Source organism: Haliotis asinina, chromosome 7, assembly GCF_037392515.1.
Source record: "Haliotis asinina isolate JCU_RB_2024 chromosome 7, JCU_Hal_asi_v2, whole genome shotgun sequence".
NCBI classification, from domain to species: Eukaryota; Metazoa; Mollusca; class Gastropoda; order Lepetellida; family Haliotidae; genus Haliotis; species Haliotis asinina.
Genome location: NC_090286.1, coordinates 31,581,455 through 31,609,180, shown reverse-complemented (window position 1 = coordinate 31,609,180; position 27,726 = coordinate 31,581,455). Strand labels below are relative to the sequence as shown.

Sequence of the window (27,726 nt, the reverse complement as noted above, 5' to 3'; positions counted from 1 at the left end):
GGTTGTTTAAATATATTCCCTTGTGGATTATGACAAATCTCTGAAACCAACTAACATAAACATGATGTTCTGGTTACCTTTTTCTCCTAGCAGGGCATCGGAATTGTATTTTACATTTTACAACTGTATTGAATTCTATTTCGTGTTGTATTTTCCAACTACAATTTGTTTAAACCATCTAACGCTATTGGATCTCCTCGCCAATCATAGTTTTTGCCGTCAATTGACAATCGTTTCTGCCCAAGAGCACTGAACATATTGCACCAAACCAATAAAGCTAGGAATTGATTTCTGTCGACAACTGTTGATGTAAATCCTGGTGTCGATGGCTAATAACAGTGTCTTCTGAGATAATTGAAAACATTTCACTAGTCTCGTGTTTTAGCTTCACAAATTCAAAAGCAAAATTGTTTCATACAAAAAAGACCCTACATTTATTCCACAAACCTGAACACACGTTAAATCCCTTCATGTATTGAAAAATTGGACAAAGAACCGAATCATATCTCCCCTTTATGTAATATTCCAAAAATCAATGTACCGCAGTTACAAATCCTACAACCTATCAGGTACAGTGAGAGTCTCTTAAATGTTTGAATTCATAACAACTTCCATAAAAGACCAAAAACGCGTTGTTTCTCAAGTTAACGGTTACCAAACGTTTTTGAATTGCTCTCCCTGGCGCCAAACGTCTCACTTATACCCTAAGGCTTACACACAAGAGTAAAACATTAAGATGAAGTAGTGAATGTTAGAAATAAATCGCACAGCTAATTCTTAGAATCAGGAACTATTCCTATATCGCGACTTTCTGACTGCCCAAAGAGCTTCATTTTGATTTCCAAGCTTTTCTATGTAAGCTGTTGTAATCAAATTATGTCTCGGTCTGTTCAGAACTCGGAGACTCTGTTACCTCCCTGGATCGGTGTAGGGAGCTACTGAGTTTTTGCCTTCCTTGCAATGAGGTTGAGTTAATTAAATGCCCCCAACGTCTCGCGAGTGATCATTTTCGTACCAGGTAGACGTTTTCATTGAACTTCCATCGGATGCTAATCCGTTATTTATCTTGGAAACCTATGAAACTGCCTATCTACTCACGTAATATATTGTGAGTGGGATTAAGATAAAAGGGGCTTTAAAAACTTCATACAGTATTAACCTCATAGGATGAGAGATGAGATGTTTTCAAAAGTGGCCGGATGTGTAATGAACATGGATGAATAACTACTGGGCTTACAACCACGACTATTACACCTATCTACCATTGATTTTTTTTATTTGAAAATAACATTTGCGTGGGAATTTAAGTTATGAGAGCATAAGGTGGTATTTACGTTAACGAGAAAAATCTCCAACTTCAGATTCTTCGAATTCAGCTTCTGATGCTAAATGTAGATGATAAACTTTGTTTCGTGGAACCTAATACAATGCAAACCTCTCATTCATCAAATATCATATTACCTCCGTAACATCGAGACGTTATAATTTATATGAAACATCACTTCCTGAAAACAAAATTGGATCGCCTCTCTGTCAAAGCATTAAAAAATCTGTAGGTAAACAGCATAATAAAAAGCGCACAAAAGTCGCCCCTAAACAATCCGTCAAATTCCAAAATCACGAAAATATACTACTCCAAAAAGAAACGTATAGCTGAAAATAGTTATGAGCTTAGACACGAAAGGTTCAGTAATACAGGCCAGTCATGAAGAAAACCTAAATGGACATTAACGGTCCAATGCTGCAAGAAACTGTACGTCACAAATGACAAATGTTCCAATATCAAGGTCGCAGAGCAGTCAGTATCTTGTGTGGCCACCATTAGCAACAATGGTTGCTTGGCATCGGCGTCCCAGAAACTGGACCAGATTCGGGATGAAGAGCCTGGGAATGACTGGGTACTCTTTCCCCAAGGCCACAAACTGAGCAGGTAACGTCAGTGCCTGAGGGTCACGCTGTCGCACACGACGATCCAATTCGTACTACAAATGTTCAGTAGGGTTATTATCTGGTGATCATGAGGGCCAATCAAGAACCTGAACGTTGTTCTAGGCAAGGAAATCATGCTGATAATGACATTCTGGCGGATCATGAAAGGAAGGACATGAGGCTTGATGATTTCATCACGGTAATGTCGACCTGGCAAATTGCCCTTGACCTGAATGAGATCTGTCCTGCCACTGTATGAGATGTCAGCCCAAACCATGACACTTTCACAACTAAATCTGTCCATTTCCTGCACACAATTTGCAGTGTAGCGTTCGTTATGACGTCGATATACACGTGCTCTTCCGTCGGGACGTCGCAGCATGTAACGTGACTCATCACTGAAGATAACAGTTCTCCACATTTGCAATGGCCATGGGAGATGTTGGCGACACCACTGTCTGCGTTGTTGCCGGTGTTGACGTGTAAGGACAGGTCCTCGCAAAGGTCTTCTGGAACAAATACCAGCCTCACGAAAGCGATTCCTCACAGTCTGATCAGAAACTGTTCTGAGTCCTGGCACTACCGATGTTGTGGAAGATGCTGTGGTAAACCAGCTGTTCCGCAAATGTCGAAGCCGAATAAACCTGTCTTGAGCAGGCGTGGTCACACGGGGTCGACCTGACCTGGGGCGATCACATGTTGACCCTTGCTGCTGGTAGCGATGCCAAAGTCTTGCTATGGTACTCTCTGATACATTCGGATGCCTTGCAATCGCAGACTGAGTCTCCCTAGCGTCCAAATGACCAATCGCAATGTTACGCTGAGCCTCAGTAAGCCTAGGCATAACTTTAACACCAAATTTAAGATTCTCAACTGTTGCAACAGCATTGCCACACCCCCCCCCCCGACTTTTACTGGAAATGGTGCATGGTATGTGCGTGCAAGAGGAAACGCATGAATGTCTTCCCGTTCACAATTTACAGCATTTATTGAGGAAAACAGAATTTGGAGCGTTTTGGCGAGTTGTCCTCAATTACAATGGATTCAAACTCGGAAATGTTTGCAGTAGAACTCACCATAGATATACTGATTACACAGACACCAATGATTCAAATTCACAAGAAACATGGAAATATACTACCTATGCGTTTCTTTTGATGAGTAGTTTCAATATAAAATGATAGGAAGTTTGTTACAAAATGAATTACCACACACAGATGTCAAATTTTGATGAAACCGTGTAGCTCACTCCGTCATTATGCGTGGTAATCCACTGGGGATAGCGTCAGGAGAACATTTTAATCAGCATTTAGAAAAGTGACTTCTTTATCTCGTAAAAGAACATTACCGGGTTGTTCCGAATGCAAAAGTATAAACCCGCCATTTAATAATATTCCAGAGTGCGCACACATCCACATCCAAAAGAGACATGCATTTAAAACAAGAAGGAATATCTTACTGCAAAATAATACAACTTTCATCTTTCACCAAAGAATGGTCTTGTGTCATTAATTCAATCACAAGTCACTGGTATCACTTAAGATACATCATCACCTCCGCTGAAGCCCTCCAGAATCACCCATATGCCGTACGGTGGTGTAAATACAACTGAATCAGCGTCAGGAGGCATAGGAAGAAGACAATTAGTACCTATCTCCCCATTTCCCTGTTATTGGGCTGTACAGGCATCAGCATGCTACACCCGGGGACATAATTATATCCTGTGTGTCCTACATCAAAGGGAAAGCTTGTCCACTAACGATCTGGCTAAGAGTTGAACATGTTCGATGACAGAAAAATGCTTCGTTTCTTTAGATATGGATCGGAGCAAGATGTATTTAGGCTAAAATTATATCCTCAAAATATGTATTCAATTTCATCAAACAGAAGTGAAAGTATATGCTTAAGAGATGCGATCATATGATGATACATTTTGTTGGAAAAAGTATTATTTTGATTGTTATAATGTGGCGTGGAAAAGAGGGGTTTTAAAAAATATTCAATTTAAGAGAAAGCTATGCCAGTCCAATATGTGATCAAAAGTGGAGACGTTCTGATGAAAGTGATCTATCTGATGTCCGCCTGTTTCATGAAATACCCCTTACCCCAAAACAGAATTTGTACCTTTATTGCAGGAATCCATACAGTCAGATGTAAATGAGAGTAATTCTATACAAATTCGGAATAAACAACTTCTTATATGTATGAATGTTAGAACCACATATCGGAGAAAAATCTTCAAAATGGTGCGTTGATAAAAACGTTTAAAAGTCTCCTTGGAAGTGTTTGATCGAAGTTTTTCCTTGAGAAGTATTCCTAAATATATTATACATTTGCACGATCGTATTGGATAAGAATTTTAAAGAAAAACATTCAAAAAGAGCATTAAGCAAAATCACACTGTCAATGGGATCGAAATTGAAAATAAACAAAACGTATGAAATAAGTCAACAACATCAAGACGGACAACAGCATGTGCTAAGAAAAGCAACTGGGGCCTAGATTGAAAAATGACCGCAAGTGACTCAGATTGGGGTTTGCATGGCGATGCGCAATCAACTGTACGGGAAATCAGATGTATTACAAAATAATTGCAACGCCTGGGGGTGCGTTTACTTGTTGTATTTAACTGAGCCTCTAGACTGAGTTTCTGCTGATCGATTTTAGTAAAGTTTATTGAATCCATTCAGGCTAATGGCACCAAGGTCTGCCCAACAGAGCCAAAACGAACCAGGCAGTGACTCACCCTTCTGTCCGACACGTGCATCGAATTGGGGAGGTGCATTTCACCTTAATCACGTTGCTAATAGGATTTTTATATAGACTGATTAATATAGGCGTTCACTGCAACAGGCGTTAGACAAGAGTTATGCCATTTTACTGGGAATCTAACTCCATTGAAAATAATTAAATTTTACAAGATTAAGCATTATGAATCGTGAAGACGCATCTTTTCCTTTGAAGATTGTGTTCGGCTTGATGCAGACTTTGATCATCGATGGTTGCATGAGATGCGGAATTTAAATATTTCAAAGGATTAACGACTTAAAGATTAGGGGTCAAACCAGTCTTGGTTATATACGGCCACGCATTCCCCTTGGATTAATCCTCTATTAATCTGAGGGGAACTTTCTTACGTCGAACTCATTTAAGTCGATTTGACGTTTACGTTCAGGTACAACTCCTATGGTTAAATGATTGGTAACTAGCCTAAGGTATTCTCGAACTACGGACAAAGGAACAATTGGAGCTACAAAGGCCTTTCTGAAGTCACAGGAAATCAAGTCAGAGATTCTACTGACCTCTGGTACATACACAGAGATCGTGTACGCATATACAAACATACAAAAAACATACAAAAACAGACAGACGCAAATACGAAAAGAAATATGAAAACACGTATTCACACGCACACACACACTATGTTTCCATATTGTGCATAATAATCATCTTTCAAAGGAATTATTACAAACAACACCTATGTTCAGATTAATAACTTTGAGACCGATATTGTAAACATTTTTCTGTTTTTGTCAAAAATGTCCACGCACTTTCACATGTGGTATAGCCATCAGATATCAAAGTAAATGATATTCATCGTCCATACGTCAGTTACAAAGGGGAAGTCAATCTCGGACGGTTTCTTTCATAAACTCTAAACGTTAACATTTCCCTCTTTCAAATGTGTTAATAAACACATCACGTGGATCCTTGTATGATAGCATTGTCACACAGTCTGCGATCATAAAAGCATTTCGTCTTCGCGTCCCCGAGCATAATCCGCTGATTGTGGGTCCTGTCTGGTCGTGAAGATTTGTCTGTACCAACTTACACATTGTTCAAACGGCGCAAAAACACACTTGCTCACTTCTCGAGACAAGAAGTGGGGCCGCCTTTTGGTTAAAGTGTCTGTTCCTCATGCTGCATACAAGGGGTTTGATTCCCCACGTAGGTACAATAAATGAAGTCCATTTATGGTGTCTCCTGCGATGTTGCCGGAATATTGCTAAAAGCGGCAAAAGACCTACTCACTCACTCGCACAAGTCTTTTCATCCACAAGTCATTTCCACCGGTGAAGGTCGGGGTTAGAATTAGTCTTCAGAAACCCATGGTTATTGACTTGGTTGACATCTCAGCTACGTAGATTGGTGCTCATGATGTTGACCCCTGGGTTTTCTGTCTCTTTTTTATACACTGCCGCCATATAGCTGGAATATTGCTGAGTGCGGTTAAAACTAAGTTCACTTACTTAATGGGTCAGGCTCAATGCCTTGGTTCGTAGTATGTCATCGTATCCCAGCGGAGTTTGATCACTGGACTGTCTGGTCCAGACTCGACTGTTCACAAACCGCTGCCATATAACTGGAATATTGCTGAGTGCGGCGTTAAACAACAACCAACTAACCAAGTCATTTCAAACATGCAGATTTCCTCTGGATGTAAGCACGATCAGCAGTGGGCAAAGAAACTAAACTAATACCGTTGAAATCTGATTATTCTCTCAGATGTTATCAGTGTTCTGTGATGCAAGAATTCATCTTGATCCTCCCCGCTTCGTTCGAAGGTCTGTAGACGCGCCAGAGACACTCAGACAACTTTGTGGGTCCTGATGCAGAGATAGCTCTCATATCTATCCACTGATGTTAATTGACTTGGCATCCGGAAGGATAACATCATGCTAAAAGCTTGTAATCAACATCGTATTGTATTGATGTTAATGTGTACTTCGTTGTATGATGGTAAATTAACTGTTATGTCTATTGCTGGGTTGTCTCATCTCATCGCCTTCTGCGGTGTCTGTCTGTTTGAAATGTAAATATTTCGTGTAGACAGATCGTTAATTGCAGTAGTATTATTAAAGTTAGGACATCATTTCATGGTCATACCGTTGTTGCTAGGTAACTGATAAACAACATTGTTTTTGTATTGATTGTACATTATCACATCTTGTTCGCAGACAGATGTTATTGGACAGACAGTAATAACGTCGCAAAACTCCAGTAACGTTGTGTGTTTACGTGCACGTTTGTCCAAGACAGCGGACCCTCGATAATTTGGACCCCGTCAATCTGTTATATATTTGCCGATGTGATTTGGGTAGAATGGAGTTAAAAGTTGCGGCCACGATTGCTGCATTTGAAGACGTGCATGCGTGACACTGCCTTTTCTAGTGCCCCTAAAATTTTTCTGTGGCTAGCCACCTGTACAACACCGTAGTTAAACATGGCCACTCTGCTCAGACACTTCGGGGTGAACAAATTGTTTCAATCCTCAAGTCGAATTTGAAAACCGAGCTCAAAATCATTCGTTCCCTGCATGACAAAGGGACGCAACTCTGCAAAGCGATCAATGTGGCTTTAGAAGCCGAAGTCACCCTTGCTATCAGGTAATTATGAGAAAAAAAATTAACATTACTTTGATTTTAATTCTCCTACATACGTGTGCGTGAGTTCAATACATGCAAAACAAAAATAAGTACAGCGAATAACATCACACAAAAAAGGACACCAACGACAAAAAAACTCCAAACAAACAAAACATAAACGACATATGTCATATTTGGGATTTCACTTTCTTAGTAAATTACAAATTCTAGTACTTTTGGGGGTTGCGTCCCATCCGGGATTCGAACCCGCACCCTCAGAGTCAAGCACCTGACCGCCAGCACACAAAGTCAGCCGCCTAGACCGGCCAGCCACTGCGATTCTGACGGCGCTGGATCGAATCCGGATAGGACTCAACCCCTAAAAGTACCAGAACTCTGCAAACAAAACAAAAGCGAAATAACGTTTAGTGTCACCAAGAACAAAACAGAACTAGTTACCTGCACTTGGTATTCGGTGAAAGGTTTGAGCCCCGTCAGAACAAACTCAACGAACTGGGTGGCTGAGAAGTGCTCAATGCCGTTAGCGTTAGCCGAACCCGCCTCCCAGTACATGATCCTGTAAGACGTTACGTTGCCGTTAGCCGGTTTGGGCCGGTTCCACGACAAAGTTATACTTCGAATGTCTCGCTTTCGTACTGACAGGTGGGTTGGTGGTCCAGGCACTGAAAAAAAAGAGTTAATTTATGTAGTAGGTTTGGTTCTGTGCCTCTTTGAACGTAAGTTCTGTAATGTCAGCTTGATTGCGAGTGTTTGAATGAGTGAGCGTGTATGCTATTACGTCTTATGTGTTAGAAACATTCCAGTTATATCAGTGGGAGGCTTCACTCACCATACCCATGTGGGGATTCGAACCGAAGTATTCGGCGTGATGAGCGAACGCTTTAACCACTAGGCTACCCCACTCATGCAGCATGGCAAAAAGGATAACTTAAAGACGCCGCAATCCTTCAGCCGCTAATTAGCCGAGGTGCGGGGGGCTGGGTAGCCTAGTCGTTAAGGCGTTCGCTCGCCACGCCCCTCACCCCGGTTCGATTCTCAACATGGACATGTGTGAAGGCAATTTTTGGTGTCCCCTGCTGTTATATTGCTGGAATATTGCTAAAAGCAGCTTAAAAATTACTTAAATAATTAGGCGAAAGAATTAATGAAACAGTGAGGCATTTTACGCGGCTTTGAACAGTAATGTAATATACTCGTTACATCACGACGGGCTAACTCTGTATGGCACGGACACTCGATGTGACACAGGCCTCGGGCCTTTACCTCTTCGGTGAAACACTCGAAGATGGTCATTGTGAAATATAAATCATGGGGATTCAAACACATGAAAACAGGTTTCTGGCATGCGCAAGGGACACAACTCCGTACAGAAAACTGTAACGCCTTTGACGAATAACTCGAAACCCTTGAAACACCCTTAGGTAATAATCGAAAGAAAGTATGTGGTTTTCCCAAAGAAACGAAAATTAATTGTTCAGATTATCGAAATAACCCGGCACTGGTCACACGGTTCAGATTTTGACCCAGTAGCATCTTTGTGGCTAGGCCTACACGTGCCTATTTCGACAGATTCGCGGCGCGGTAAGTGTAACTTGACACGTATTGTACATTCCGTTAGACTGATGACACATTAGCATTTACGTCGATTCATTTACCCCATAATACGTGGTAATAACACACTCCCACTGTTAACACTTGTTATTCATCAATTTGATAGGTCTACATATGGGAGGGCTTGAATAAAACAACAGCGTGATGAAAAAAAATACTTGCCAGTAGTGTAAAATACGTCTCGACGGAATAATAAATATAAATAATTTCCATGTATTTATCAAATCGATGTCGAGGGATATTGTGATACAATCTTGTGACAATTAGTAAAAGGTAATGGCCTTCGTAGATCATAGCGAGAGAAAAATTACATTTCCTGGGGACTCTTCCAAAGCTCTGGCTCTGTCACACGCTACTACGCACAGATCATAAAACCTTAAATAAAAGCATGGCTCGCTGCGTAGGCATCATAAACGATTCTGATGAATCTTTTCATAATTCGCACACCAAACAAAGCTAAGTTCAAACCCTTGACAAAAAACAGCTTTTGTTCTGAGTTTGACTATCGATGCGTACGAAATACCGCCATGCAGTCGCACGTGTGTAATCTACCTGCCACGAGACGAAATTGACAAGGCTTTCAGTGCATACACGCAGCACACGTCCATAATGAAAGGCTGGAGGTATTGACATTGACAAGGTGGGATTACTACTGCACATCAGGTGTGATCCTTTGAAGACACACCGCGTGGCTGGTACCACGTGACCGGTGACTCGACAAGGCACATCTTTAAGATAAACATTTGTTTCATGTGTGAACTTTGATTAATTTCAATTTTTAAAATCGAAAACAGAGTTCGTGACTGAACCATCTGATATTAACACTGGTTCCAGTCAGCCGTGTGAACCAGTTCGGACACAAAACGCAATGATGAAAATATGATTTTTGAAAAGTTCAATGAGATTTTTTGTCTCCTGGGGTAACGTCGGTGCAAGAGAAATCAATAAGAAGCAGTTAAGTGGGAAACACTTCTAGAATAATTATCAATTCCTGTTACAGGTGTATCCGTTATTCCAGTTCATATACTACAGTGCGTACAAGCAATTTAGTTACACTGAATAGTCTATGGAGATCATTAACGCCAATATCTGCTATGAAAAACAAAGTAGTTTCACAAAATCGATTCAAAGAGCAAAATAGAAGGTGTGACTGATATTCATCATTTCATCATTTTATGTGCTTCTAATTTGACGTAATGGCGACACGCCTATAACATTAATGGTTCGTCGTGAAACTTTGTCATCAATTATATAATAATGATCCTAAATTGGCATTGTTAGCTAACGATCAACTTCACAGAAACCATTTTCGACATCACAGTTTTCCATTTAATAAGTGATAAGGACACAAATTATATTTGTTACCGTACATACTGAAAAAAGGTAATCGACACTGGTTTGGAAGACTTTGCTTTTGGAAAGGATGACGTGTGAGGTAAATCAACGCAAAATGTTTCCTTGAGATCAGTAACATCAATCTTGATTCTAATACAATTCATGGTTGGGACAAAAATGAATGCGTATTACGAAAATATCATTATCATCATCATCATGTTTGCGTTTGATTTCGCCGTAAATGACTCATAAATAAAACACCTCGGACTCACTATGGGCAATGTAAATACAAATTCAAGGCTTCTAATCCTACCCAAACAACCCATCCAGCACAATCACTGTTTTGAATATTTCATGCGTGAGGCCCACATGTTAAGATCCACAGCTGGCTGGCGCACTTACATGTCTCGGGTGTTGTCAGGCATTGTCTTTCCGAATCCGGACTTAGAAACCCTTTGTTGGTAACATAACGGACTTGAATACAGTACTGAGTGAATGGACGAAGATCCCGGATAACCATCATTCTCCCGTCACCCCCAGGGGTTGTCCACGTCTTGGTCGTCCCGTCCCCCTGAGGGCTTGTGACACGTACTTTGTACTCCTTCACAAAATCACAATTGAGGTCCTCCGGGAGTGGGTCCTGTGTCGTATAAAAGATATTATAAACAAAGCGCCTTTTTAATAATTAGGACAATTGTCTTTCCGTGTTCGACACGGTCGTGGAAGCACCATATTATTATTTGAACACTTTTCTATGTTAGTCATGCTGAAGGTGAAAGGTGACAGACTGACTGCTGCTATTGTATGGTTCTTTCTTCACTCTAAATATACCCACGAGGACTGCTCATTTTAGCACCATGTCGTAAGCTGCCCTGCTGTGAGACCCAAGAGTACATTTAGGTTTTAACACTCAAAAAACTATTTTTTTTTCATTTGTGGCAAACCATTTGCGTGAAGCACGCTGATGAAAAATGATTTTCCCCCAAACCAGGCCATTCATTGACAAAAAGCTAGTAACATAAAAAAAAAAGATTTCACGAAAATTCAAAGCCATGTAAAGAAGCATTAACGCAAACATTTTGCATTTCTGATAGTGGCTGTTAACTTTGTTGACGCAAAAATTACCTCCCTTTGTTAGCTGAAACGGTGAGTAATTTATTGAGTTGTAACTGAAATGCTCCCCTTAATGAATTTATTATTGATACTACCAAGCTCACCGTCAGTCAAACAACGAAATTAAATCATTGCCAATCTGAGAGAATGGAACTGGAATGGAACCCATCTGGTACTGTGTGAAGGCTCTGAGCGCCACCTGCAGATCAATGGTGCATGCTGGGAGACAACGTTTATCAAATCTAAACACGGCAATTAGTTAATGTGATGAAATCGTTACTGTCTTCAACAGCAGGACGCGGCTGTAGCCACAGGGCAACGTATACATCACTTTCATTATTTTTCTATAATTATTTCAGTTGAATCACTTCTTCAAGTGAAAAAGGATACGGCTGATTGCAGCAAAACGATGCACTGCGAGTAAATGTACTGTAGAAGTATTTTGCAGGTTCCGGTATGGAATAGTGATGGCGATGGACTAGTGATGGCGATGGACTAGTGATGGCGATGGACTAGTGATTTTATTCTAGGTGTCTTATGGCAATATTCCAGCCACATGAACATTAAGTATCCATCAGGGGGATCGTTTGACGAACCCGCACCTTAACCACTTGGCTTCCCTGTAGCCTTCCGGGGTGTTCACCCGTGAAGAACCGGGTTAGAGTTATCTTCAGCAACCCATGCTTGTCGTAAGTGGCGACTGACAGGGTAGGGTGGTCAGACTCGCATCGATATTCGCAATCACTGGATTGTATGCTCCACATTCGACAGAAATACACAAATTGTTCAGGGTATTTCAAAACATAAAAAAACACAAGTTGTCTGAGCTTAATTCATTATGAAGCTGACAAGTATATATAAATGTAACATTACTCCTTGTCATAGCCCTGCCAATTCTCCCTTCCTCAAGATCTATATGTATGTTCACCAAGAAAAAAAATCAATGATTTACAAGACCCACCCAAGACTATGTTTCATATTGACGACCCTCCCCCCAAGCCAGCTCCTAATTGACAAGACATCAAATCTCTACATCGTTGATGAAATATCAATTCCTCGTTACTGAGGTGATGTATATTCATATAGATTTTTGTATACTTACAATCCATTTGACTGTGATGACGGTCTTAGGAACTGTGTCGTTCACCTGTACTAACGTCTTGACTTCCTGCAACGTTGGCCCAAGGCGGGGCGCTGGAAAGTCGAGGGTACATCAATGTCACAATTATCATCATCAAAATTGACAGTATCTATATATACTTCAGACATAGTAACTTGATGGCATCCCTCTTAATTACCATTGGACTGGTTGTGGGCTGGCCGGCTGTTTTATCCTGCACTCAGCAATATTCCAGATATATGGGGCGCAGTCTGTAAATAATCGACTAGGCAATCAAATGATCAACATCATGAACATCGATCTACGCTGTTGGTATAGGATGGCATGTGTCAATCAAGACCCTGTTAGTCGCCTCTTACCACAGGCATGGCTGCTGAAGACCAATTCTAGCACGAATCTTCATGGGTAATGAGCACTGGAAATTACATGTACTTAATTAGACGTCACATCACGGTGTAGGAAGATTGGAGAATATGAACACATGGTCGCTGAGTGCTTATCACTTTGGCAAAAACCACAACCAATACAGTGGCGTTGATGGACCATGACACACTATAAGCATGGCCCAGGATTCGAACACAGATCACATATTACCGGCACGCCTCTGACCCGCCCCAGCCCCTTGCGGCATATTAAAAGACTACCAAGAATCTACTGAACTGACATTAAGGACTAGTACAATTTGAAGGGATGACGTTGAAAGCAGGGAAAAGAACAGCACGGAAACTGATGTACCTATTTCACCCTTGTCCAGTTTGAAATTAATGAGAGGTTTTGAAAATTCAGACAGAGCCATGAAATAAAAACCTTTTCCTTTTCAAATCAAGTAATACGGAATAGAGACATTTCAACATTTTCTGACCACAGAATCAGTTGTATTTCCCACAGTCGACATTAAATTATCTTTGTACATGTTTCTTTGTACCCGTTGTTATGACGAACTCCGGATGTTTCGAAGTACTATAATTCTTTCCGGTTTTGTCCTCTGCACACAACATGGTTCGGATAATCACCACATCATGTTATATCGATCTTTCACCTGACTACACGGCTTTATTGTCATTTGACAGACCTATACAATATCCCGCCGGTAATAACATTTTTATATTTCCCACACCATCTTCGCTACAGTCGAGCGAACTATACGATTTAGTCACAGAGCTCCTGAACCACATTAAGTTCTCTTCCTCCCAGCCCTTGCTACGATGCGAAAGCCTGCAATGAATGAGATCGAGACTTTCCCCACGTTCAGGCCTGAATCTTCCTTCTCATGCACAAGGGCTGTTTTTCGATTGAAACTGAATTTACATCAAACGTATATACTGAAGAGCAAAAGAAACGCGTTTCGAAAAAATGAAATGTCGTAAAGTAAGCGTTCATGATTACGTCTTCTATTCAAACACTTGACAACAAGTCGCGTTTCTTTTGCTGTGCAGTATATATTCAGAGACTTAGCTTTAGTCTGTGTACCCCATTTCTGGTTCCACCGTCGCGATACTGATGCAACATATTGCTAATAGCGGCGTAAAACAATAATCAGTCTGTGTACGATTCTGTGACTTAGATCGTCTGTTAATGCTACCGAAATAATGATACGACCGCACCCACCTGCACATTTTGTTGTGACGTGTATTATCGGACCGGGGGGTCCTTCCCCGCCCTCCTCTTTGTTCCTCGTCACTACGTAGATGGCGTACTTGGTGTTGGGGATGAGTTCTGTGATTGTGAAGGCACACATCTTCTCACAGAATGTATGGTAGACCAGTCCGGTCATACGGTACATCTTCTCCCCTTTGGCCTTGACATTGATGCTGTACCACAAGATAGGCCCGTCTCCCGTGTCTCCCGTCTTGTCGTTCCATTTATGCCACTGGATAGTGATATTGGTGGCCGACACTGACCCATCCCTCACCTGCGGAGCTCGACTCAGGCGTGGAGGTTCTGGCAAACCATGCATTTATAAGAAATTACCTTTAAAAGTTTCCCGTAGCGTATAACTTAAACCCAAGGTGACACGGGTTAGATGCGTTTCTAGAATCTTGAAAGTAACGGGTATGACTATGACTCAACAAAAGCCAGCTGTCTACATGACCCTGCATTTCTTTTGCATATCAAATGAAAGCTACACACAATAATGAATATTCAGTATACGCAAATTAGGGAACGGTGTCTTACGTCGTCGTCAACAACATATATACCACAGATCACTAAAGTATATCGATGGTCGATGTACCGTTCCTTTCGAAGAATCTTTTGAACAACAATGAGAATTTCATTTTCATGCCAAAAAAGTCTGAAAATGGATATTATATTTTCGACCAAGCCATAAAACGTTCGGAATAATTTACTCCCGGAACGGAGGCTGATATAAATTCGCCATTTTCTCAACACGTGTTCGGAAGCACCGTAGAGGGAGCCGACACTCAACAGCTAATTAATCTATGAGGACATATTGACTGAAAGGTCGAGCCGTGTGTCTGCACCCCATCGCGGCTCAGACAGTGTGCTGAGGAGGTTTTTCTAACCCATAAACCGTCGATTTCAATACAAAAACATTCCCAGCCTGAACGGGCTACATGGAATGCCCATTACAAGCTTAACACACGAAGACTTATATGTCGCCTGAGAATCTTACAATCTGACGAGAACTCGTTCCGCGCTGTAACACCAGTCAGGTTTTTGTAACCACTACATGTTTATTGTTTACAGAAGCCGGGCAAACCAATGATGTTTTTATAACCTGACAATGCCCCGTTTCGCTATATACAACCAGTCTTCGTTTTTAAGCAACCCGGAATATGTTGTTGACAAAAACCGGACAAAACCATGACATTTATCTCGATGTTGATAGTGAAGACACATGCATGTTCTCTGACACCAAGTCGCAAAGGTCAGTCTCGTTTGAAATGATCTTTTATCAATTAACACCGTCAAAGAGAAATCGACAACTAATGAAAGAAATCAATTGACACAAAATTGCACACGACCTTCATTTCGTCAAGATCAATGAGGATGTGCTGGACACGAGAAGATGACGATCACGGGATCAATTCGGCAACTGCCGCCAATGTGTGTACATCAATTAGGACCTCTAAGAGGATTTATTACATTCCGGTTTTCAAATGTCTTCTTTCCTTTCAACCCAGCACAGTTTGACGTAATGAATATTCAGAAATATATAACCTTTCCTCTCATTATCCAGATCTCAATACGTCCTGTTTATATTTTCCAAGATATCGAATAATGGAGACGTGATATTTACACAAATCTTTCAATTAGATATTGATCAATAAATCCCGGAGCGCTCTGTAAATATTTTTTCCCGAATACTGCTGTAGGATTTTGCTTAATCTTTTCAAGAAAAATATCTGATGCCAATTATTGCATAAAACTAACGCCATCTTGATAATTTTAGAACCAAACCGCTCACCTGATGTCCTTGTATAAACTCGACGGGATCGTTAACCTTTGTCTTACAACAGTAACTTGTGGACTATTCCTAATACCTGCCTGTAAAGTTTAGACGCCTATGACATCAGTAAATATTATCCGCCAGGGAAATGGTGTCTTTATCACACAAAACCATATCACATTTCCGATATTTAATCAGACTTCGCTGAAAGTTTACGCTTCAAATTTAGAAACTGGCACGAAAAGAGATTTTATTCCTTATCTCACTTAAGGCATTTTCACTGAGCAAAAGTATTCAATTTTAATCAAATTTATTCTGTTCGTGTCATTATTTTGAAAATCAATCATGGACATTTCCAGAATCAAATCTACTGAGATCTTCATCAACACAAACATCAATAGGACTATGCTACTGTACCAAACTAGCCACAGCATAGTGTCTTGTGTTTCTCAATTACCATTATTGATTCTATATCACAGGAATCGATATGATTAGGGGTATATCTGGATTACAGGATCGTCTTGGACAAATGTTTCTCAGAGAGTCTACAACTAGGTTCTTTGATCTGACGGCCGTCTGTTAAACATCGCCTGTCCCACGCAAGGCAAGTATCAAGGAAAGCCCAGCTTTGTGGCAACACGCCGGGGACTTTGTACCAGAAATATTTCACCAATCTCTTAATAAATGACCATCAGGTGGGATTATTTCAGAGAATAGCCAAAACGGTCATTCGCTTGCTAAGCCCCGTTGCTATGGGAACAGGTATCTACGAGATTACTTCAAAGAACGATTTGTAGTTTTCTATTATCAAATGTGTCACTCTGATTAGTGGGATTTAGGAGAAGCCTCCCATCATGACGAGTAATAAATCTGTCTCGGAGAAATATTTTTTCCAGAATACATTCGTTAGAATAAGACCCGGTGACAACCGGCTACAACTGTGATTGAAGTTCCACACCTCCAAGGTGAAGGTCATCGAGTCAAACAAAATTTCGAGTCATCAGGTTCCGTTTCCGTCTATACTGGTCAGTCACGACCACCTGAATACTACAAGTCAGCTTCGATCGTTAAAAGCAATATTAATTCCAATCCATCTATCCAAACGAAACCAAAAGGAGCTTACCGAAGACTTCAGCCACAATGGTCATTGAAGTAGAGCCCGCTGTTGCTTGGACAAAACACGTATAGCGCTCACCGGTCATCACGTAATTGACCTTGAACAGGTTGATCCTCGTGTAGAGGTACTGATCAAGAGTCTTGGACTCCAGGAGGGTGATTCTCTTACTAGAGGGGCCCCGCAGCTGAATTTCACTCTCGAAGGGGGTCGGGAAAGCAGCCACGGTGCAATTAAAGACCGAGGGCTGCCCTGGATTCACGACCTTGTTCTCGAAGGCGACAATGCGGGGTGCGGTTACTGGAAGTTAAATTGGGTTTTGGATGTCAAACACTGTGTGAATTTGGTTCAACGAATACAATGTTAGAATTTTGTCCAAATGCACAAAACGGTTCAAATCTGGCTCGAAAATAATCAAAGTCCAGGGATGAAAGTGATATATCTTAGAAGCACAAATAAGTTTGTTCTTAACTGAATCTTTTCAATATGGTTTCATTGACGGAACAGCAACCCAAATCAGTTTTTGTTTATTCACGAACATGTGAAGCCAGATCTGAGTCAGGTGTAAGTGTTAGTGTGCGGGTGCTAGCTACCATGCGTTATTGTTATTCAACATTCCGTGACTTAAAACGAAACATGGTCGAAGATGTCTGCAGCCGCCATATTGCTGAAACAAACGCGTCTACAATAAACAAAGCATGGTGCAATTAGGTGCACTAGTAGAAACCAAACGCATGCAGTTCCACCACAATAATTTCAAGATACCAGTTCCAAGGTATGAAAGCTGAAACGAGTTATCACCATGTCACACATTTCTCTACTGAAATGTTCTTAAATCGTTAATATTTCTATTACTTATGGGAACTTTTTATCTTACATTTTTCACGATTAAAAAGTCAAAGAGATGTTAAAGAAAAAAAATCCAGAAATTTTGTAAAAAGTAATTAACAAAATGTTGAATTTTGTTTAGTAAAATCAAATGACATTCCAAATGTCTAACCGAACAAAAGCGAAAAAACCCCAAAACAATACCTATAAGCTGGCGATGTTTAGCCACAACAACGAAATATTAGAATAACATGTTCAGATATTACCTGGTTCGCAAAGCGGAGGGTTAAAATATCCCTTCTTGCATTTGCAACTGGACTTAGGTCCAGTGAAGCGATCACAGTCCTTTTTATTTTTACACTGGCATTCCTTGGCGCAGGCCCACCCATACCTGTTGGCGGGGCAAGGAGTAGCTGAAATATCAAACTCAGTCAATCAACACGCCACGTCAAACTAGGCATGCATGTTCATGCTGTGCCAAGGGGAAATAACTCTAAAGTGTCATACCCGTTGCCGGCATGGACCAAGTTCGCCTCCCTATAATCATTACTATCAACCATTACTGATGTAAAACACTAAACATGCCCACATGTATTTTAAGTTTTAAAATAACCAACCCGGAAAATTGCAGCAAATATGTTTTGATGTTTAAAGGTTTCACCCCCAAAACAGTTTTGTACATTCAGCACTATTTCAGATTCATTTCGACAGCCTGCTAAAGAGTTCGGTTGTTTGAAAACAAACTAGGTGTCGACTGCATGAACACCGAACCATATCTTCGGGAACGATGTGTTGTACTGGCGTTGAATTCCAAGATGGTTACCCATCGAGGATGTGTCAACTCCCAGCAGCCAATAAGAAATACATTAACTACAATATAATATACAGTTGTAAACATAATTATCTTGTAGATATTCAGACATTCTTTCAGCCCTTTCATTTAGACGCAAATCAAACGTGAAAATCATTTAATTAATGTTTATTTCATGGCTAAATATAGAATAGTTTCTGTGAATAAAGACCATTCTAGGTAAAGCGAATCATTCTTGGAATATTCTTGTATATTCAGGTGTTTCAGAAAGCAAGGATATCAGTCTATGCACTACGGGGTAATCTGCATCTATTAAATGGTCTTCATTCAGCAATCCAAACCTTTACCTATCAATCATTTTGTTATTTAACTTATTGAAAACTCAGTCCAGAGCGTTCATCATTAATGTAGCTTGTGTATGTGCATATCAAAAACGGGTATCACACACTAAGAAATCAATCAGAGAGTCCTTATACTTGCAGGTGGAGATCGATCTCCGATAATCACATCAAATCACCTGCGCAGTTCAAGCGAGTGAGGTCTAGAGACCAAAAGTAGCTATGTCACATCTTAGTGATTGACATTTTTGTGTGCCACTGTAATCATGCATACACAGTCATAGAACCGTGAGTTCTTAATTAAAGATTATTTAGTAAGTGGTTCGTGAGAATTGATTCTCGGATGTTTTCTTCTATTAGTTGTTTGATCGTACTTGACTGTGGCGCTGTATAGTTCGATGAACCGACGGCGTTCGCTGGTAAAGCCGATCCTTATACACATCAGGGGACGATAACGGCTGAGTCACGCATGTATTTACTCAATGTATTCATCATGCACACCAAGTATGATGGAGTGAGCAGTTTTACGTCGCCTTTGCATATTCCAGCAATATCAAGGCGGGGACACTAAAAATGGCCTTCACACACGGGGAAATCGTGCCTCGGCCTTCCACGTGATGAGAGAACGACTTCACAACTAGGCCACCCCCACGAAGGTGCGGAGGTGAACGGGGTAAAGTCATTCTCTCTCTCTCTCTCTCTCTCATTAAAGTCACTCTACGGGATGCAATTGTAACAGTTACTGTATATGTACTGCTGTAGGCGTGTGTGCGCTTTACTACAGGGTACCCTGAGAAAAGATTCAATAACTATCAGGGCTGATTTTAAATGACCATCATAAAAAGCTTTGAACTAACCATTATATCCGAGTGCCAGCTGTAGAGGTCGCAGCGTTTATAACGTGACGCCACGCTTGTTATCATGCGAAGTTTGTGAAGTAGACGGGTGCAAAGATTTTCGAAAAATACGCACGGCATAAGGTCATAGGTGTCGGCGCATTTATATTTGAATACCGATATATTTCATCACACGCGCCGGAAAGTGTATAATCTACTGTAGACATCTTTGTCAGATGGGATGAGGATACGAACACTTCCAAAACGTTCCCGAAAAATATCACCATAAACGAGATAACTACTATAATTGATGGTTTATGACGATAGAATCAACAATATTTCCCTTGCGATGATGAGCGAGATAAACAGGGTTATATGGATATTGAGACTGGTACTCCCTAGGGGTCTATATCCAATTATTGAATACGGACTATCAATTGACAACGGTATCAGGCCTGTCAGAATATAGCACTTTTAGATGTGATAATAATCGCTGGATGTTTTTTGCTTCTTTTTGTTTGTAAAACGGAAAAAAGACAGAAATGACGTAAACGACCATAACAAAATAGCAAAAACGTGTATAAAAAAACAATACAGATAAAACAACTAAACAGAGAGAAACATCGAGAGAGAGAGAGAGAGTCAGAGAGAATGAGAACAGTTGAAAACAGAGAGAGAGAGAGAGAGAGTCAGAGAGAATGAGAACAGTTGAAAACAGAGAGAGAGAGAGAGAGAGTCAGAGAGAATGAGAACAGTTGAAAACAGAGAGAGAGAGAGAGAGAGAGAGTCAGAGAGAATGAGAACAGTTGAAAACAGAGAGAGAGAGAGAGAGAGTCAGAGAGAATGAGAACAGTTGAAAACAGAGAGAGAGAGAGAGAGAGAGAGTCAGAGAGAATGAGAACAGTTGAAAACAGAGAGAGAGAGAGAGAGAGTCAGAGAGAATGAGAACAGTTGAAAACAGAGAGAGAGAGAGAGAGAGTCAGAGAGAATGAGAACAGTTGAAAACAGAGAGAGAGAGAGAGAGAGTCAGAGAGAATGAGAACAGTTGAAAACAGAGAGAGAGAGAGAGAGAGTCAGAGAGAATGAGAACAGTTGAAAACAGAGAGAGAGAGAGAGAGTCAGAGAGAATGAGAACAGTTGAAAACAGAGAGAGAGAGAGAGAGTCAGAGAGAATGAGAACAGTTGAAAACAGAGAGAGAGAGAGAGAGTCAGAGAGAATGAGAACAGTTGAAAACAGAGAGAGAGAGAGAGAGAGTCAGAGAGAATGAGAACAGTTGAAAACAGAGAGAGAGAGAGAGAGAGTCAGAGAGAATGAGAACAGTTGAAAACAGAGAGAGAGAGAGAGAGAGAGAGAGTCAGAGAGAATGAGAACAGTTGAAAACAGAGAGAGAGAGAGAGAGAGTCAGAGAGAATGAGAACAGTTGAAAACAGAGAGAGAGAGAGAGAGAGTCAGAGAGAATGAGAACAGTTGAAAACAGAGAGAGAGAGAGAGAGAGTCAGAGAGAATGAGAACAGTTGAAAACAGAGAGAGAGAGAGAGAGAGAGAGTCAGAGAGAATGAGAACAGTTGAAAACAGAGAGAGAGAGTCAGAGAGAATGAGAACAGTTGAAAACAGAGAGAGAGAGAGAGAGAGTCAGAGAGAATGAGAACAGTTGAAAACAGAGAGAGAGAGAGAGAGAGTCAGAGAGAATGAGAACAGTTGAAAACAGAGAGAGAGAGAGAGAGAGAGTCAGAGAGAATGAGAACAGTTGAAAACAGAGAGAGAGAGAGAGAGAGAGAGAGAGAGAGAGAGAGAGAGAGTAGTTTGCACAAGAAATGATTAAGGTATAAATAATCCAAACATTGATCATAATGCATTTCCGTGTGCAAAACTGCAGTGTTGCATTACAGACTTAAGGTAGAGTAGGTGAGTCGGTAGCGAATAAACACAACAAAATCATTACAGCCAGCATTACAGTGTTACTGGCCCAAAAATAAAGGTGTGACTACATATGCCTACACGACATTCAAAGACCTCAAAGAGCTATATACATATAATTATCGACAGGCGATTACACCATAACAACCCCTTAACACATAGGAACAGTTGCGACCGGTTTATATACTCTTTATAGACTGGCAGGACCCTATCTCCTCAAGAACGATCTTCGCTATTGACCAACTCTCAAAGACAGATTAAAGCATAAATGGTTCTAGAAGACAATCACGAGCTCCTAAGCCACCTCGGTGCTACTACTGCCAGAGAAGCAGTAATTTCCTACGGGTGGCATTAGCGTCCATCGCTTAATAGTGTGTATCTCTGACCGTAGAGATAGATCGTGATTGGGAGAACATGGCTTAATCAGAAACTTGCTTTCTTTACTATCTCAGAGACGGTGACTCGCGGAGGCATCCTGTAAGGAAAGTCTCTTGAAGGATTCATTACTGGTGTCACTCTTGCGTAGACTAAACTGATTGACTACTCTTTATCAGCCTTCACAAGGTCTCGACAGTTCAATTATAGCCGGACGGGACTGGAAGGATTCAATTTCTGTAAATTCAAATCCTGAAAAGGTTGCCTTTGTGAAAGGACAATTTTACTTTTGGTATCACGGCTGAGTAAATAGAATTATTCTTGTTCAGTAAATCTAAACAGTGACACAATACAGTCTTTACCACGTGGTAGCTGTTCAAAAACCTGTGCTGTGGAACTGTGTATTCGCTAAAGGTCTGTTTTGGAATGGTTTTGGATTGTAGGAGATCGATGGCTTTGTATCGCTGATTATTTTTCATAAATACATCGAGCGCTTTCACTAAATAATGACTTCACTAATGATCGAGAGTACCCTTGTATTAAAAACAATAATTTTGATAATTAAAGGTCAACTATTGGCTCGAAAATCGAAGAAAATTGTATTAGTCTTGAAGGGAAATTTTTACTATGGCCTGGCATTTGAAGAAATTAACACAGAATTTCCCGAAACCAGATTTATGTAAGCCAGGATTCTGTCCAGCGCTGGTTATATTTAATCAAAGACGATCATTTTCAATCACATTGAACAGCCGTGGGAATTATCCTAATTATGACTCAATAGAAGAGGAGAGAATCGAGGTAATAATAACATTACAACGAGTGATTTGTATCTTTACGAGCCTACGTCGGGTGTGAGTTGGAATGAAGTAGCCGGTTCTCACACGTCCTGGTCGCTAATACTATGCTACAATATGAGTAGGCTCCAATCAGAAGGACCATCTCATAATTTAGTCTTATCTGTGGCACCATGTCAAGACGCCTTGTAATCAACCAGTGTTTTATTGCACTACCCAATATAACGGTCGAGTCTCCTCGCCTGCAGCGGTCAAAGTAAACGATTCGTTTTGTCCTCTGAAAATATTCAGATTTAATTTTGCAAATGATGTTCAAATTAGAACCAGTGGCACAAGTGGTACCGCTATTTGTTCTTTGATTTAAATCTCTCCTATCATTTCTAGGAAACACGCTACAAATTGCGACTTTTTGCTTGAAATTTTCTGGAGACTTCTGTAATCTTCGATGATTTAGAGTCAAGCTGTTGTCCTTTTTCATCATTGTTCCGCGAATATCCCGTAAAGAAGACACTTTTTCGACTAATTTTTCTGACATTTAAGTCAAACTAAATCAATCGATTTTCAATGTCTCTCCGAGGGTTTAAATTAACTGCTCCAAGGAGCTGGTGTTTTTGGTAATCCTGTTAAGATTTTCGTAAATTCTTTACAGATGTTGAGAACCGAGGCTCACATTGATTCAAAAGTTGTTGTATTAGAATGAGATGTGTGCATGAAAACTTAACAAGGACAAGTGTTTTTAAGGTTTACAGGAAGCAACTCAATTATGATACTCGAGTTCCATTTTGTCAAACAGTGAACGCCACGCGATATAAGCGACGCATTCTCTGATATGATCATAGGAGAATCCCTGAAGAACACACGCACACCTTTAAGAACCAAAACATCGGGTAACTCAATATTCATATATAACTGATATAATTATGAAATACAGTTATATGTACTTAAAACAATTAGACAAACTTAACATATTGGTTTATTTGAAAGGATTTTGCGATTTTAGAACTACAGGAATCTTCTTCAGGTGTGAATCAACCTTTGCTTGTAACCCATGCGAAAAAATAATTGTAATGCAGAGTCCGGTTTCAAAAATCCCTATGCATGAAGATGCAGGCAGTGCGTATAGTTAACTTACGTGTTTGACAGTCGTAACCAGTCCATCCAGCAGCGCAGCCGCTCTTGCACATTCCCAGGATGCTATCGCAGTTCTCGGTGTACTCCTTACAGTGGCATTCCTTTCCGCAGTTGATGCCAAATCGGGCAGGGGGGCAATCTGAAGGAGCGGAAGCAATTGATATAACGCTGCACTGAGTAGTATATAATACTCTGTAACGCCGCTGCACTGAATGGTGTACCTTATAACGCCTTTGCAGTGGCTTGGTACTATATACAATGTTGTGCGGGCTTAGAGGCTGGATTGAGGCAACCAGTGGTTGACAGTGCGAGTACCGACAGTATAGAGGCTGGATTGAGGCAACCAGTGGTTGACAGTGCGAGTACCGACAGTATTGAGGCTGGATTGAGGCAACCAGTGGTTGACAGTGCGAGTACCGACAGTTCAGAGACTGGAGACAACCAGTGGTTGTCAGAGAGGTTACCGATTAGTTCAAACTAGGATATCACACATATCGAGGTGTTGCTGGGCGATGACGATTGTTCTGATTGCAATAAACAGTGGGTGATAGTCTCGGCTTCGACATGGCAGTGTTTTGCCCTTGTCTATATAGGGGGAGCTGGGGTAGCATAGTGGGTAAAGCGTTCGAATGATGAAAATTCGGGTCTGATTCCCACAATGTGTGAAGCGATGATTTTCCAACCTTAGTTTCATATTAAATGCTGCTAACACTATAATAATGTTTCAGCTATGTCTCGGCGATCTGTGAACGATTGTGTCAGGACCAAAACAAAAAAAACAGTGATCGATATCTCCACTGGGATACGATGACATATTATGAACCAAGGCATCGAGTCTGACCCATTAAGTGAACTTAGTGAACTTAGTTTTACGCCGCATTCAGCAATATTCCAGCTATATGGCGGCAGTGTGTAAAAAAAGGGAGACTGGATCACATAACCCAGTGGTCAACATCATGAGCACTGATCTACGTAGCTGAGATACGATGACGTGTCAAGTGTCTGAACCAGATAATGAAGCGTTAACTGTCCAGCCAAAGACCAGTCTACAATAACAGTTGCCTGCCAGGCCATTCAACAAAGTGATGTTATTGTAAAGGCCCAGACAAACACCTTGTCTCTGAACAGACTTTACAGAAAAAAAGTTTTTAGATTAGAATGTAGTACAATGATAACGAGCCCAAGGACTTTCTTCCTGAAACAGTGGTAATCAAGGGTTGCCCCACATCCCAGATTTGCATGGACTACATTGGGTATTTTTGTTTCAGGGTCAAACTACATTGGGTATATTTGTTTCAGGGTCAAACTACATTGGGTATATTTGTTTCAGGGTCAAACTACATTGGGTATATTTGTTTCCGGGTCAAACTACATCGGGTATATTTGTTTCCGGGTCAAACTACATCGGGTATATTTGTTTCAGGGTCTGCATAACAGACTAGTTAAGACTATTGTAAGTGCAATGCTTTAACACAACCCGCTATGAAATCTGTGCCCAACCACACATAGCGATCGTGTAGATACGAATGTCGAAGTTTGGTTTCAGAAAGAGCCCTGGATGAACGCTTGAGACGCATCTAAGCCATTTTGTTTGGGTATCGTGATACACAAAAGTTTGACAGAGTCAATGTAACGTTCTTCGGTGCGCTTTCAGGTGAGCTATAGCAAAATACAGAAAGGTCATGAAAGATCTAGATTTCAGTGGCGGACTAAAATGGAAACTTTCACCAGAATTTGGAATCGAACCCAGACCTTCGGAGTAATGAGGAAACACTTTAACCACAACACCACCCTAAGCCTCCCTCATACTCAACGTTCGCTCATACGTACGAACCCGCCGACCCCGTTACCATACAACAAAGATTGATGTTACCCTTATTTACACAGCAGGTTAGGACGTTATGCGTGACCAGCATAGCCTCGGTGTACCCACCAGGCACTGGTGGTAATAATTAGCTTGTTAACATTGCAGAAGGTGGTGGGAACTTACTACAGTTGTTGATGCTGCAGTATTGCCACCTCGCCCGTGGCTCCGTCGTGTAGCACCACGGTTGGGAGGAGTCGGCAGTGGTGCGGCAGTAGTTGTTGGGGAACACCCTGTCGGGGAAGTCCCTCTGCGTGTAGCTGTGTTTCTGGGGCACTTGTTGGTCCCATCTCTGGCACGTGTAGAGGTTGGTGGTCACGGCCTTTGTCCCCATGTAGTTTCTCTTCTGTCCATTATAGTAGCAATTGTTGGCTGCGAAAAGCAACGGACACATGAAAATAACAGTTCCACGATGACATTTTGGAATCGGCTGGCGATCGCAGAATTGTGGATGACAATTTGTGTTAATGATCCATAAACGTTACTTTTGCGTGAACAAATGAAAATGCCAAACAACACAACAAGAGAAGTAAAACGTTAAAGAGCTGAAGTGAAACACTGTTATGACGAACTCAAAAAGTTTGATTTCTATTAGTTCGATATAGCCGTAGTTCGTTGAACACATTTCTATTAAGGTAGTTTACTACATTTATTTGTGGAACTTACAGTGTTTTCTTTTGTTTGTTTTATTTTGTTTTCTTTATTTGCATTGGCATTTCCATTTTTGGCACGTACTGTAATGGGGAATTACAATGATGTAATAATGTGAGCATTGGGAGCTACGAGTTTAGCTGATTATCCGACCTTTTTAGCGAACTCAGGTCAAACATTCAAATCAGATATATATTTAACTGCGTAACTTACAGATATATATTTTACACAAATGGAATGGGGAATGCATAGACACATGAGCATATTGATATTGTATCTGCATACCGTAAATGTATGACACAACAAGGAACAAAGATAACATGTACCGGGTTCAGAATCGCTGCACACATTTTAATGATCGTGTCGTATGATTTGTATAACAAAATTGCCATCCAACTTGCCATCTTCTGACGACACACTACAACACACATATAATGCAACATAGTAATATTCAATATAAGCTAACTCATCACAATATGAACTTTCAAAAGGCTTCCCAGGAAACTATTTTTAAACGCGACGATTTCAACAAACAACGCAGAAAGGTACTTTTTATATTGTTCCCTTTTAACACAATTCCCACAATCCCTTGTGTGCCAAAAATAAAGACGCCAGTCAGTGTTATCTAATTCTTACCACTCTATTCACCTTTTCCACTCAAAGAAACCCACCAAGATATTTCAATACGCACTGTGAAGTAATGTGTTTTGACAAGTTCACGGCAGGTGATGAAAACCTATTCCATGGCGTACAACGTGAGACTTCACATTATCTGTTCAAGTCTGACGTTTGAATGCTACCTAATCTAGGAAGCCGAAATGAAGTTAAATTCAAAATGGAACTCGCTTGAGTGTATTTAGACGCATTGGGCAGAAATGAATACAAGGCATGTAACATTCGCAACCTTCGGATCAATGACTCGGGCGATGTGATCAATGGTCGAATTTTCACGTCACTGAGAATAACTCACGAACAAAAGCCACTTGTCACTAACGCCTTAGTAATTACATTAATATTTAGTATCTACTTGAACAGTTTAAACCTTCATTTAATGTAGGTCAGGGTCCGGTTGGTTTCAATTAAGAAACAAGAAGCAAGTGAACCTGCTAGGGTTGTCTAAATACAACGTTAGGGCGCTGTTAAGAATCTTTCGTGTCTG

The 27,726-nt window shown here is 40.8% G+C and overlaps 1 protein-coding gene across 10 annotated transcripts in view; it reads right to left on the bottom strand.

Annotated features, from left to right (window-relative positions):
* LOC137291043 (receptor-type tyrosine-protein phosphatase mu-like) overlaps positions 1-27,726 on the bottom strand; it is a 190,775-nt gene that overhangs the window by 74,493 nt on the left and 88,556 nt on the right. For 5 of the 10 annotated variants that reach the window (XM_067822302.1, XM_067822303.1, XM_067822306.1 and 2 more), the window contains 8 exons: positions 26,043-26,288; positions 24,054-24,191; positions 18,116-18,262; positions 17,031-17,321; positions 14,104-14,436; positions 12,478-12,569; positions 10,665-10,902; positions 7,755-7,978 (listed from right to left, as the gene is read on the bottom strand). In XM_067822302.1, coding sequence (XP_067678403.1) covers positions 7,755-7,978; positions 10,665-10,902; positions 12,478-12,569; positions 14,104-14,436; positions 17,031-17,321; positions 18,116-18,262; positions 24,054-24,191; positions 26,043-26,288 — 1,709 coding nt within the window. Of the gene's footprint in view, positions 1-7,754; positions 7,979-10,664; positions 10,903-12,477; positions 12,570-14,103; positions 14,437-17,030; positions 17,322-18,115; positions 18,263-18,356; positions 18,387-24,053; positions 24,192-26,042; positions 26,289-27,726 lie in introns of all 10 variants that reach the window. The other 5 variants (XM_067822309.1, XM_067822311.1, XM_067822307.1 and 2 more) reach the window with 2 other exon arrangements.